Genomic DNA, 14,656 nt, shown 5'->3' with positions numbered 1-14,656 from the left:
GTCCCTATCTGGGGCATGATGCCATTATCCCAGTCAATCCGGGAACGCAACTACATGTCTTCTAAATCCTAACCGTTTTCTGAAAACCGTATGTTGCTATAATATGAGCCTGTGTATCTGGTAGCCCACAGAAATCTTAAAAATGACACAGATGCGTTCCCCAAAAAGTTCACCCCAAAAAAGACTTATTTCCTAGCAATTACACACCCCATGAAGCATTGAATTCATGGAGATTTTTAGTTTTTGTCGCATTCCTGAGCCAATAATTTGATGATAATAATAAAGATGCTAATGTATACACAAAGACTCTCCAGAATATTTCAAATGTTTAAAACACTTCTCTCTGTCTGCAGGCCCCACGCTGGTGATCACTGAGTACTGCTGCTTCGGTGACCTCCTCAACTTTCTGCGCAGGAAGAGAGAATGCTTCATCTGCTCCAAGATGGAAGAACATTGCTACTATAGGAATATACTGCAGCAGCGAGACACTGCCGGGTCAGTGTCTGGGTTTATAATAGCAGTGATTCTCAAACTCCTTCATTTCAACAACACCCAGTTTACTATGCATTAGCTAGGCCACCGTTTCCCAAACACTGTGTTTTTATGGGTCGCGAGTAAATGTCCCCTTTTTTCAATATAGATTATAGACAAAGATTGACCAAGAATTGGCTACTATGCAGTATGCAGACTATTATCTTGGTTACTTGTTCTCATGTTTTTCTTAGATGTTGTTTAGAGTTTAGTATCTCTGCACTCTATGTATGTGATTTTACCAGTTTATTGACTAGAGTTCAACAAACACTTCACTTTGAAGTCGCTCTGCTAAATGGCAAAACTTTAGACAATGGAAGGCGTGTTTATTGCATCTCTCTTCCTGCAATGCACAGATGACTGTCTGCAAGAAATTAAGCCAGAGCAGGTTGTGCGTGTAGGAATTAATGCGTTAGGAGCATGTTGCGTGCCGAGCTATTATTCCCTTTCCTTACTGTAACCATAATAACGGTCCCTATTTTTTGGCATGTCATTTTAGGCGAAAACATTTTCTTTCTTTTCTTAAAGAAAATCATAGCAGATCGATTAGCTCACACGCTTGTAGATCTGAAACTATAAAGCTATGGCTTAAGTGGTTAACAGAACAGCTGACGTTAAGTCATTGTGAAAGCTGAGAGCTGTCCCAAACGTCTGGAAAGCAACATCGTTGCCTTACAAACTAACTTATACTCTAGTACGAGGGTGCTGCTCGCTTTCTTGAACTAATCTACAAGCATGTGACATGTTGTTACCTTAGAGATCAGTTCTAAAAGGCAAAGCAACTAGGGGTGCAACAGCTAATCAAACTAATCGATTTATTTGTTTATATAAAACATTCCTATCCCTATTTCTGGCATATATATAATATCAATAATGTCAATATAGGTGAAAAGCTTAAAAAAAATTGTCCTGATGTGACGCATTGTGAGTTTGCAGATTTGGGGCCCTATTTTCGCCAGTGAAAATATAGTGGGATAGTCGGACCCATTATCCTTAAACTTCTTTGCCATTTTTTCTATTTTTAAAAACATTTTCAAATAGTTCAAATAGCCAATCTACAAGCTCACAACGTGTCGATGTAGATCGGCTAGTTGAACTATTTGAAAATGTTTTAAAAAATAGTAAAAAATGGCAAAGAAGTGTAGGGATAATGGGTACGGCACCGGCGAAAATAGGGCCCATGCTATTTTAACACATTGGGTGCCAGCATTTTATAATAACAGATTACGTTCGGTGCCAGAAATCTCACAGTTGAGCTGCGCAGCGCTGTTTAAGCTGTAGACTCCACGACGTGCATTCCATGTGAAAAAAAAGCATGCCTCCATTTTGCCCGATGGTCCTGGCTAACGCCTGGAATGATAACATCTCTCACGCGAGTAACAATGGCGGAGCGATCGTGCATACAAAATGAGTTGTTTTCCCCAGCGTAAAAAGTTCCGGAGTTATAGGGGTTTTAGAGAAGGCGATAGAACGGAAGCGGATGGGAGCCATGTTTTTTGACACGGTGATCCATCTGGCCTATCCTTCTCAGAATCACCACGGGTGATTCCAGAGCTGCTCCAGCCCCTCCCGTGTGGAAAAAAACGAAAAAAAACAAAAAGACACCAAACACGGTTCAGACCGTGTTCGGCACCCGATGTGTTAACTATTTATTTTTGCACGACACCGCCTGAGGAAGTACAATGTAACATGAGGAGCATGAATTGAGCTTCAGTGCCCAGGACGTACTGTACAGTACGTAGGAGTATTGTGCTGGAAGGACAGCATGCTCCTCTGTGTGGCTCTCTGTGTTCTGAGACCAGACTGCTCCTTCTCCTCTCCACAGGGACAGCAGGACCGGCTACATGACCATGAGGCCTTCTGGCGCCGGCGGCCCGCTGGTCAGCTCGTCCTCCGAGAAGAGACGCTCCATCCGGCAAGGCAAGAAATAAAAACTTTTTTAATACAATAATCGATTTTCAAAAATAGCGAAAAATAGCAGATCGATGAGCTCACAACAGGTGTGATGCGACAATGTTGTGAGCTTGTAGATCGGATACTTTCGCTGTTTTTGCTTGTGCAACGATAGGTCGTAAGTGGTTGATCAGACTTATCGATTTAGTACATTTTAGATAATGTATTTGATTTGTCAATTTTGGGAATATAAACGAAGAATAGAATAGAATTATCGCTAAGAAGATAATGGCTCGTTGCAGCCCTTCCGTCGAAGTTCACTGTCCAGTAAACGGGAACGTTGCCCTGGTTTTGTGTGTCAGGTGGCTCATGTGGTGACGCGGACGTTGTGAGTGAAATGCTTCAAGAGGACGGCCTCTCTCTGGACACCGAAGACCTTCTCAGCTTCTCCTACCAGGTGGCCAAAGGCATGGACTTCCTGGCCTCCAAAAATGTGAGCATTCTTTTCCCTCATCACAGACAAATGCAGTAAACAAAACAATAGCGACCAAGGCACTCTTATGGAAGGAAAGCAAAAGCCTCTATTTGTATGGCTAATGCATAGGAAGGATTAACCCATTAAAACCGGGAACGCATCTCTGTCATTTTAGATTTCTTTGGCTATTTTCTTTTTATTCGTGAAAATCTGTGCAAATCTTTGAATATATATATAATATATATTTAAGCAAACATTTGTATCTCAAATCTTTTCTTCTGGAGGTCCCTGGAACAAAATATTTTACAAACGTTCGCTTTAAAAAATACATATTCAGGAGGGGAGTTTGCACCCGCACAAAAAACATGCAGTAATCCTGGTCTCTTTACTGCCTCCCCCTGGTCAGCTGGGGCACCTGATGGAGGGTAAAGGAACTGGTTGGAATAACGTGTTCCTTCCAGGCGCTACATCCAACTGTGGAAACTCCCCCCTGTTAGGTGATAAGAAACGGCGGCATGAGCTCAGTTCTGGGCTCTCCCTAGCCTGGCAGAGGGAGAGTAGCGCCCAGGATTACATAGGCAATTGGCACTGGGTGAAAAAAGGGGTTACAAAATCGTGGGATAAAAAAAAAATACATATTCAAAGATTTGCACAAATGTTCACTATGAGCTTGTATATCTGCTATTTTTGAAAAGTATAAAAAAATTGTTATAGCTCAAATCTAAAATGATCCGTTCCCAGATTGAATGGAAATCACATGTAGGCTGATAAACAAGCCCCGAAACAAGTTGTGTGATAATTTAAAAAACACCAACACGTAAATGGTAAATGGTGTATTTAGCACCTTTATTCAAAGCCTTTTACGAAGTGCATTGCACTCACCCATTCACACACACATTCACACACACGTTCACACTCCAACGGTGGAGGAAGCCATGCAAGTCACCAACCTGTTCATCAACCAAGTATAAATCAGGCATTTCGGGTCCATTTGGTTTGATTTATACACTCTTCTTAATTGAATGTACACGTGTGCATTTTCTGCTAGTGATTATCAAATACCTACGATTTGTCAAATGTAGGCTATGCAACCCTCAAGAGGGTGTGGTGCATAAATCCTCAATTATCACTAGGGGTGTGCCGATATATCGTCCCGCGATATATCGCGATACGTTTTCGTGACGATATGTATCGTTTTGGGGGGAAAAAATATATATATATATATATATTTTTTATTTTTTTTTCAACAATAATAATAATCAGGCATGCAAACAGCCCCGAGGTGAAAAGGGTGACAACATGTTGTTTTTTTTGGTTCAGGTGTCACACTATTGCCCTATTTGGATTCAAAACGGCTATTGTAGCTGAAAAGCTACAAGTTTGCGTCTGAATAATGCAAAAACAGAATTATTTGTTTGCATTTTTTCTCCCCCATATATTTTCATAATAAAAAAGTGCGTATCGTATCGTATCGAAATCGTATCGAAGTTGTGAGCCAAATATCGTATCGTATCGTTTGGTGAAATTAGTGTATTATCGGCACACCCCTAATTATCACACAACTTGTTTCGGGGCTTGTTTATCAGCCTACATGTGATTATGACACATCATAGGTGGTCAGTTGACCCATGAGGCTTAACAAGAAAGTCTTCTATGCTCAATCAAGTTTGCTTAGGTTGCATGAGCCGTGCTCCTTTCAAACAATCGCAAGCTGAAAAAAATAAAACAATCACGGCAGTTACTTCAGTTTGAAACAGTTTGAGGGTTGCAGATGTGCAATACAGTACAACACAACACATAGACAATACATTCGTTTCACTGTCAAAGAGCAATAGTCACACACAAAGCAGTGAAACAAGTAGATTTATAGGCATTCTGAGCCAATGAGTTTGCCGCAATGCATTAAGCTTTTTTTTTTTCCACCAGAGTGCCTTCGTCGCTAACTTTTTTGTGTGTCAACTTGATCACCCTTACACCAAAGAGCACCTTGTTTGGATTGTACTCATCTGCCATAAAGACCCGCTTCTCCCTCTGTTGATCATGCTGTAAACATTTTATGCCCCTGGCGGTAAAAGCCATTTGCCTGCTCTTACTATTAAATCCCATTTGACCGTTAAGATTCCATATCATATGGACAAAACACACCAATGTTAGATCAACAGACCTGATACCGAAACGGCAACCTTTCTTTGAATGGGTTGACCTCCATCCGCTTCCTCCATTCTCTTTTACTCTTCTTGTTTTCTTTTTTTCTTGTTTTCCTTTTTCTCTTGTTTTCCTTTTTCTCTTGTTTTCCTTTTTCTCTTGTTTTCTTTTTTTTTCTTGTTTTCTTTTTTTTCTTTCAAGCGCAAAGCATGGATCCTGTTTCCACGCCTGGTGAACAGACCTAAAACGTATGTTGGAGAATGCTGTTGAAATATTGATCAGCTGCAGACATTGCTGCACAGCCAGCCCTGTGTATCAGTATCAGCGTCTGTGCGCTACAGATTCCAGTGAGGAAACCTGATAGTGTGTTACGTTGCGTTGCTCAAGGATGTCAACGTTTTCCCCCGCACATGAAAATGTATACGGGATAACCATGTGTCCCTCATTTTCAGTGCATCCACAGAGACCTGGCAGCCCGAAATATCCTCCTGACTCAAGGAAGAGTGGCAAAGATCTGTGACTTTGGCCTGGCGCGGGACATCACCACTGACTCCAACTATGTGGTCAAAGGCAACGTAAGTATGCACTGACAGCACATGAGTTACCTACATTCTATGAATTCCTTCGTCATGCTTCCATCTGGATCGGCTCAGCACAGTTCACTACAGTACACTGTAAACATTGGATCAGGACCCATTTTGGGGTCACATAACCATTATTATGAATCCCGTTTCCTACATATTTTGCGTGCGTGCGTGCGTGCGTGCGTGCGTGCGTGCGTGCGTGCGTGCGTGCGTGCGTGCGTGCCATCTGGCTGTCCTTCTTCATGCTATTCACCATGACGTGTATTGTTTTGTTTCTGGATCAAAGCAAGAGCTCAGTTTTACTTGGTCAGGTACAAAGATGGGAGCTTTACAAAAACATAAAACTATACGCCATGACCAGGGGCAAACCGGCAGTTCAGCGGGCACTGGTTCTCAACGGTGGGTCCTAGGACCACCAAGTGTGTTATCTGCCTGGAGGAGCTTTCCAATAAATGTATGAAACTGGCCTTTTATAACGGCACTTAGAAACTAAGAATTCAAGCGTCGCTGGAAAACCAGTTGAATATTTTGAGATGAATATTGGCAAATCTCAAACAGCAACAACTGTGTTGACTCGAAGTACAACCATTTCTGAGAAAGTGCTCAAGGCTTCCTATCAAGTGTCACAACGCATTTGCCAAATGTAAAAAAGCGCACACACAATCGGCAAAACTTTGATTCTTCCTTCTACAGCTGACAATCCTAAAGTGTCGGTACGGTATTGATGTTTTTGCACACCCTGTAAGTGTAAGGGTTAGCAAAATTCTCTACAATTTCCACACTGACACATACTTAATAGACTTCCTCAAGTTATTGTTCTCGTAAAAACCTATAGTTGACCACGGTCCCCCAGCCCCAAGGGTCTATACTTAACCTCTTTTTTCCCCTCCACAACAAATCTCTGTACCGAAAATAGCCGATTTACAAGCTCATAAGCTTGTAGAACCACATGAGTGTTCGTGTGGTAAATACCGTATATCTTGTTTTGGGGAGTTTATTAAATTGTTAGCACTATCTAGTCGAGCATGTCATGGCAACATTTCACACACTTGTATGAGAAAGTACTTTGTACTTTGAATCTTGAATCTGTTTTGTAAACCACATAATCGCACAGAGAGACCTGTGTGAGAAACTGCCAAAAGAGAACAAAAATGATAATCACATCATTGCTTCACCTACCCTTCCACTTATCTAAGTAGCCTACAGCACCTTAAAGGGCATACATTTGCAGTGCCTAATTAAATATTAGCATGTTGTCTGTCTGAGATGTCCTACTAATAACAAGCCTCACAATGGGACTCATTATTTTACACCTGTAAGGTGCTGTTGATGCCCCAGGCGTGTAGGCACTGGTATGTTCCAAAGACAAGGTGTCCTCTGTAAAAATATGTCTGGCAGGCGACGCGCTGTCATATGGTTACATACTGTGTGTGTGTGTGTGTGTGTGTGTGTGTGTGTGTGTGTGTGTGTGTGTGTGTGTGTGTGTGTGTGTGTGTGTGTGTGTGTGTGTGTGTGTGTGTGTGTGTGTGTGTGCGCGCGTGTGCGTGTGCGTGCGCGTGCGTGCGTGCGTGCATGGGTGCATACTTTCATCCATCTCAGGTTTAGGTGTAGATCGGCTGGTGTTCTCAGGAATGTTAAAGTTATTCACATCCTCAGGGGAAACTCTTTTTCAGTTAATCCACGGGTAATCTAAAATTGTCAAAAATTGTTAATACTTTTTCAGAAAGTTTCACGACGCATTGAGAGCCTGCCTATCTGCGGATGGACAATTTCTTTTATTTGATCAAATATGGGCTCAAGTGGTTAACTTAATCAACATAATCGGGGGAAACTTCAGTACGCCTGTGTGTGGTTTGCGGCTCAAAGTCTCCCTGAGCCAAGTCAAGCTAATTTTATTTATGAAGTATGTTTAATAACAACCAGTGTTGACCAAAGTGCTGTGCGGCATACAGGTTCATGGAAATGGTTGTGATGGGCGGTCGTGTGTGTGTTCTTTCTCCTTTAGGCACGTCTGCCTGTCAAATGGATGTCCCCAGAAAGTATCTTCGAGTGTGTGTACACCTTTGAGAGCGATGTGTGGTCCTACGGTATCTTACTCTGGGAAATATTCTCTCTAGGTATGTTTACCCACACTGTGTGTGTGTGTGTGTGTGTGTGTGTGTGTGTGTGTGTGTGTGTGTGTGTGTGTGTGTGTGTGTGTGTGTGTGTGTGTGTGTGTGTGTGTGTTTGTGTGCTCGCTCGCGCATGTGTCCGTGTTTGTTTGCTTGTCTGATTGTTTGCTTGTCTCAGTAGATATGTGTGTTTTGTGGGCAGGTTTGTTTGTGTTTCGGTGTGTGTGGGTGTGTGTGTATATTTGTTTTGTAGGCTTGTTTGCATTTAGGTATGTGTTTGTGTGTACCTTTTGTGCATGTGCTGTGTGTGTGTCTTGGTCTCTCTGACGGTCTCCATCTTGGCGCTGTAGGTAACAGTCCATATCCTGGTATGCCTGTGGACTCCAAGTTCTACAAGCTCATAAAAGAGGGCAACAGAATGGATGCTCCAGAATTCGCACCCAGTGATATGTGAGTCAATTATTCAGCCAATGTGCCCCGATTTGTAAAATTGTAAAAAAAATAAGTGGTTACATAAAATAATATTGTGTTTATGTGTATTTCATATTTACTTGTTTGTTCAATGTATAATTCAAGTTTAATGAACTTAAAATGTATGCTCTTTTCATACTAATATATTATTATATATTTTTAAAATCTATTAAGAAGGTATTTGTGTTTGTTTTTACTTGTTTGCTTATAAGTTAAATGTTCGTAAATCTATAATGTTGCACTTTTTAGTTTTTTACAAAATATCGGTCACAATATTGTAATTGGACAAAAAAATCTGGCGTCGGTCGGGCTGTTCTGTTTGCGTGACTGTTGAGAGTTGTAAAAGAGAATGTTGTAAAAGTTACTGTGGTGGAGAACGGGTGTGTGTGTGTGTGGGGGGGGGGGGGGCCCACAGTGTATGAGGTGGTGACACGAGATGTGAACTCTCAGTTGAATTAAAGAATACCGTAATGATAGACCTGCTGTGTAATAACAGACTTAAATTGCATGCGTGTGATGGTTTGTAATTGTGACACTACTGACATGTCATTCCTGTACAGGTATGAGATTATGAGGTCTTGCTGGGATGCGGACCCCTTTAAGAGACCGCCCTTCAGGAAAGTGGTGGAGAGGATTGAACAGCAGCTGTCAGACGCCACCAAGCACGTAAGTTGCGGCCACGTTGGTTTGTACACTGTAATATTTAACCACTTACTGTAACCCTTATTTAAAAAATAATTTAAATTGCCAAACTACAAGCTTGTAAATGTGTTGTTTTTGGGGAATTTGGGGGAATTGTTTAGATTATTTTTATTTTTATTTTGTAAAGTTTTGGAAATGTTTACATTCATTGATTGATTTATTTACATGTCTCAACATATAAATAAATTCTCTCAGGTGGAACATAACAGTAGAGAAGACTCTTGTGTACAGCTAATTCTCCTCAGAAACCAGTGGAAAATAAGTTGTACATGTAGCTGTCAAAGCACTTATCCTCTCCGTCCCAAAGAATGAGAGACAACAGCATTGACAGGCCATTCACCAGAGTGATTAGGTAACATGATAGCGGTGCGGTTGGTTTGGCACATGGGGCTGGCTCTGTTGACCATGGTCAATAAAGACTTTACCATTGTCAATATTCTAGCCCCAAATTCTCAAGAAAGACAATTATGTCCTGTATACCATGGTCAGCCGCAGAACCGCTATAATAAAAATGTTGATGTTAACCTTTGATTAATGTTGCTACTAACTCATTTTCAGTGACAACAGCATAATCACTCATTCACATACAGTACTGAAGGCCTCTACCGTACGTGGCCCTGTGGCTACTTGGTACTCTACACTGGAATGGCTGTTTGTGTAATTACTGTTTTGTAATCTTCTTTATTATGTTAATGTCCATGTGAGTGACAACCGCATTGTTGATTTTCATTCAGAGGCTAATTATATCGACTGTAATTGACCAAGACCTTTACTAAATGTAGAGTGTGTAAAATATGATATACTGTTGCTCTGAAAGGGAAGGATTGTCACTTCCTCTCTGCTGGGGAAGGAGCATGGCGCGAGGTAGCAGAGGTCACCCCTTCCATACCAGACAGGAAGTGACAAGGCATCCCCAGGACTCAGTCACAGCAGGGGGCCTCTCACGTCACACCTGTCCCCCGCGCATATCGGGTGTAATGCTGTCATCTGTTTTGATCATATACAGTTGCTCCCGGTGCAAACTGGAGTGTAAACGCCTGAGTAGTAGGGTTCTCGAACATGTCAAGGACCCCCAAATTGATATGTATTTGGGCAAACCCCCCATCTGAAAATATTTTGTACCAGGGAACCCCCACAAGTGAAGAAATTTGGCACAAATGTTCACGATTTTTCCAAATGTTTTTGAGCCCCTGGGCTTACCCGGACCCCATTTTGAGAATGACTGAGTTAGAGTACAGCCACACATCTGTGTCAGGAGGAGCATTGTAGCCAAAGCAAATTGAGACTTCAGGCACGTCAATTTCCCACCTTGTCTTGTGGGTTGTGGGCAATGTTTTTCTGGTGTGTAGTTTGTTTCACTTACGTTGGAGTCGTTGGCTCACTGAAAGAAAACTACAAGCAAAATGGTCGCCACGTGGGCTTTGCTCCCATAGAACCGAAGAGAACAGGGAAGCAACCCCCCCCCTCTCTCTGTAACTGTCTCTCTCTCACACATATTGTGTGTCCATCTATTTACTGTATCTATCCTTTCTAGATCTATTTGAACTTCAGCACCAAGCTGAAGGCAGGGACCAGGGAGGACCACAACCCCCAGAATGCAGCGTTGCAGCGCCTCAGCTCCGCCGGCAGCAACAGCCCGCCGACCCCGTCCCAACCTTTGTTGGCGCACGACGAGGTCTTCCTGGAGGGCATGAGCCGCCGGGCCCACCCGGTGTAAAGGACCCCACCCCGCTAACGCTCGGCTGCCCCGTTAAGTGCCTGTAAAGTTCCTCCACCAACGCGACGCCCCTCCGCCCCAGCACCACTTGGATTGGTTCGGATTTGCTCTTGGACAATGTGGTACTGTGGCTACCATCTGTTTTATTACCAGTAATAGGAGGGACTGCTTCTGACCACACTGGAGGACAGACTGGACAAATCCTCTCCCTCTTGCTTTCACGGGACTCACACACACACACACACTCACACACACACACACACACACACACACACACACACACACACACACACACACTCACGCTGGGGTGTGAAGGGACATCAACCTTTTATGCTACAACTTCAACTGTCATACAGTCATATTAACTCACCGTCATTCACTACACACTCGTGTATGTGTGTTTTTTTCTCAGTTGTTTTTCTTCGTTTTTTTCTACACTACCTTCTTGAACGTTGCCGCTCGACATGTCACTGTTACCCTTTTGGTTTTTACCATTTGATGTATTTAGTGTTCAACATTTCATTCCTATCTGGTGAAAGGTTATGTAGCAATTTTTATTACGCTTTGGAGCACTGCCAGAGCGAAGGTTTGATGAGAGGCACTCAAGGCACTTGAACTTCACAACGTTCCATGCCCGTTCTTATTATGATTATTTTTTTTACACTTTTGTTACACTGTCAGTATTATTTCCACATGTACAGGTCCTCTGGTTATATGAAGGAGAAACTCACAGGGGCCAATTTAAACGGGGATACTGGTAAATATAAGCTAGACGACATGTTGAGATCACTAGAGACCATTACCATTCCTCTTCACATTACTCACACGCTGAACTGTTTTCTGCAGACCCAGACCACTGTTGATTTCTATTCTATCAGGCAGTGAAATAGGTTTACCTGGTGTCCAAGGTCTACATTAGTCCTTGATTAGACAGTTAGAATGAAAACCTGCAGTAGTTTTGGTCCGCTGCTCTAGTTGCAAGTAACTAGTGCCCACGAGATTAATTTATAACTTTACCAAATCCATTTGACACACAAGCATATCTATGAAATGAATGCAGTGTATCAGCCCATTATTCTTCTACACTCATTATTGTATTGTAGAGGCCGGTCTCTTTGGAATTTCTCCTCAGATAATGGTACTTATTTACGTTTATGTGCTTTGCGTTTATGTGCTTGCTCACTGTACATGTGTATATATCTATATAGTATCAGCAACGCTAGCGGTAGCTGCAATTTTATGGCGAGACGGGTAGCACTGCCACATTGTTACACATTTTTAAAGACATGGCATCTTTTGAAATCTGTAACTCTTGAATTAGGCATCATGTCCACAGAAAGCATTTTATGAGCTGCAATATGGGCTTGCCATGTATTTCTATGGTAAAGACGTGCTGGATCACTCCTCTTATCGCCCAACATCCAGTGTTTGGTGGTGTGCAGTGAGCTTCGAACAGAAAAGAGTTCGACTTTTGCTGAGAAGCACTGCTCATAAATGTCACGTTTGTTCCTCCTGGCTGTGTCTGACAACCGGGTCATTTATGACCTAATGTTTACTGTTATCCAAAGTCCAGGAATGAGTTGTAACAGAAGTACTGAAGCTTCATGGTCTGAAGAAATTAAACTAAGAAACAAGACCGATACTGGTTCAGGAGCTCCATGAGGAGTCAACTACGACAAAGATGATCTGTTTGTCAAGATGCAGCTGGCAGACAGCGTCTTCGACACATTGCTGAAGGACGCTGCAAATGCTCTGACAGACTGACACGGTTATTTCAGACACGGTTATTTCAGCTAGGCTATTTGTGCTAATAACGCATGATGACAGGACGTTCGAGCATAACAACCGTTGATATGTTCCAACGTTGCAGGCATCAGTAAATTCTGCGCGCGAGCGCTCTGGACATGATATCCAAAGCTCTCCTCCGCTCACGAAGCGCCTTCTGTGGACACAGCCCCTTAGCTTTTAGTTTTAGTAGTGCTGTAAAAAAAACAAAAAACAGGTGAATGTTGGTGGACGGTGTCACGCTGGGAGCGTGACAGCGTGTAAATGTGTAAATAGCTGGTTTGAGCCCCTTGCTAGCTCCGCTGTGGAATCTTTGTTTACTATCATCAGACAGGTACAGCCATTTCAGAGATACATTTCCTCCACGCCCTGACCTGCTCTCCCGCTGTCTTAGAGATCAGTTGACGGGAATGGTGGTGTTTAGCCTGACAGACGGCGGACAGCGCTCACTCTGCCCCTTGTCACCACTCGATCTACCCGCTGTACAGCCTTTGGTCACAGATAAGATAAACCAAAAAAACAACCCCCGGTGGACGGTTGGGAACCCTGCTGATTTGTCTGACCGACGCTAGAATCCCTCGGTCACGCTGTCGTTCTCAGTTGCGCGATTGCAGACAGACTGTTGGGGGATTTTGAAGGCCCCGCTCTGTCGGGCCAACTCTGCAGTAGAAACAAAGTTTCTAGGGTAAGAAAGGCTCTAAGAGCCCGCCATCCAGGTGTCCATGCTGGGTAAACAGTGCAGTGTCTCACTTCCCTGCACTGTCGGTCAAAGGCTAGCACTCTCTGGCCAGTAGCTGACTTCCCATCCTAGCACTCATCTCATCTTTGTTTCCAGCTGTTTCCTCCATCAAACGTGGGACTTCCAGTAGCTCTCAGCCAGTACTCCCACTCACTGCTTTCAGCATTATGACTTCCCTCTTCCCACACCGGGATGTTGTTGTGAAGAGGACCAAGAAAGTGTCCTGTTTGTCTCTCGGCATGCGTGTGTGTGTGTGTGTGTGTGTGTGTGTGTGTGTGTGTGTGTGTGTGTGTGTGTGTGTGTGTGTGTGTGTGTGTGTGTGTGTGTGTGTGTGTGTGTGTGTGTGTGTGTGTGTGTGTGTGTGTGTGTGTGTGAGTGAGTGCATGTGCACACGCATGCCTGTCTACAGTACCTGCATTTCTGTGCATGTATGTATATTAAAACAAAATACTATAAAGAGGTGCCACTATTAACCACTTAAACCCTATAGACTTCATTGTACGTCAAGCGGAAATAGACGCATGTTCGCCCATTTACGCCGAATGTTGGTCTATTTTTGGTTCGGAACAGGGACGCTAGGGTTCATGTGGTTAAAGACTCATCAGATTGGATAGGCTAACGGAACAGCGAATCCCAGCCTTCTTAGCCCAGTCTTGTTGTTTGTACTGTAAATATGTACGTGCGTGCGTTATGTTGTAAAGAAGTGTCGGCGCCGTCGACAGTGTTCTATCTTAATGAAGATATGGTACTCTGATGCGAAATTGTATTATGCTGTAATTTTCAGATGTGCACACAGATTGCATTCTCTAGATGAAACTGGAAACGTCGCTTGTATTCCTGCAGCCATGGTAACCTGCCGTAACGTGAAGAGATTAGCCAATCGATGGCTAATGTCTTCGGAAACTCATCCCTTCAAACGCATGCTGTGTTCTCCAGACAGGATCATTAATACATATGACATAATATAGGTATCACCGCGTCACAAGTTGAACTGGAACCATTTTCTCTGCATTGATACAGGCTCTGTTTTCAATTTCGACATTTCAATGTTCCCTTTAAATCTAAAGAGAGGTTTGTTTTGTGCATTTTGCTAAAGTATATATTTATTACACCTGAGGCTATAGTGTTATTGTGTAAATCTGATATGTGTTGCTATTCCATGTGTCAATGTAAATAAAATTGTGTACAGTATATGGAATTCCCAGTGAATTACACCTTCCTTCCCTCCTTGTTTTGACACACTCGTCATCGTGCTGTTGTTTTGAACTAATACACCATGACATCACATAATTCCTTCTCTTGATTCTATCTGATGATGCACAGACAGCTTCTGGAGACTTTTCTCTGACATATGACGTATCAATTATAGCTCATAAGCGGCACACTGTCAGCCATCTGTGTTCTAGGCTGTCCCCTCGGGCGGCTGTCGTGAAAGATTCCTGTTCACTCACACAGACCTTCACTGTACCGAGGTTTGGCGAGGATATACTTCGTCGCACGGCG

General features: G+C 43.0%; 1 protein-coding gene across 2 annotated transcripts in view; it reads left to right on the top strand.

Moving 5' to 3' along the window:
* kita (KIT proto-oncogene, receptor tyrosine kinase a) overlaps window positions 1-14,344 on the top strand; it is a 38,853-nt gene extending 24,509 nt beyond the window's left edge. For both annotated transcript variants that reach the window (XM_080431787.1, XM_080431786.1), the window contains exons 14-21: window positions 354-495; window positions 2,357-2,451; window positions 2,787-2,917; window positions 5,497-5,619; window positions 7,634-7,745; window positions 8,090-8,189; window positions 8,771-8,876; window positions 10,447-14,344. In XM_080431787.1, coding sequence (XP_080287913.1) covers window positions 354-495; window positions 2,357-2,451; window positions 2,787-2,917; window positions 5,497-5,619; window positions 7,634-7,745; window positions 8,090-8,189; window positions 8,771-8,876; window positions 10,447-10,629 — 992 coding nt within the window. In that variant the 3' untranslated portion in view covers window positions 10,630-14,344. The remainder of the gene's footprint in view (window positions 1-353; window positions 496-2,356; window positions 2,452-2,786; window positions 2,918-5,496; window positions 5,620-7,633; window positions 7,746-8,089; window positions 8,190-8,770; window positions 8,877-10,446) is intronic.
* The last annotated feature ends 312 nt before the right edge of the window (window positions 14,345-14,656 follow it).

This window comes from Gymnoscopelus braueri (assembly GCF_963280865.1).
Source record: "Gymnoscopelus braueri genome assembly, chromosome: 6".
Taxonomy (NCBI): Eukaryota; Metazoa; Chordata; class Actinopteri; order Myctophiformes; family Myctophidae; genus Gymnoscopelus; species Gymnoscopelus braueri.
Note: the sequence above shows the minus strand (reverse complement) of the source record. Positions and strands in the feature narration are given on the sequence as shown.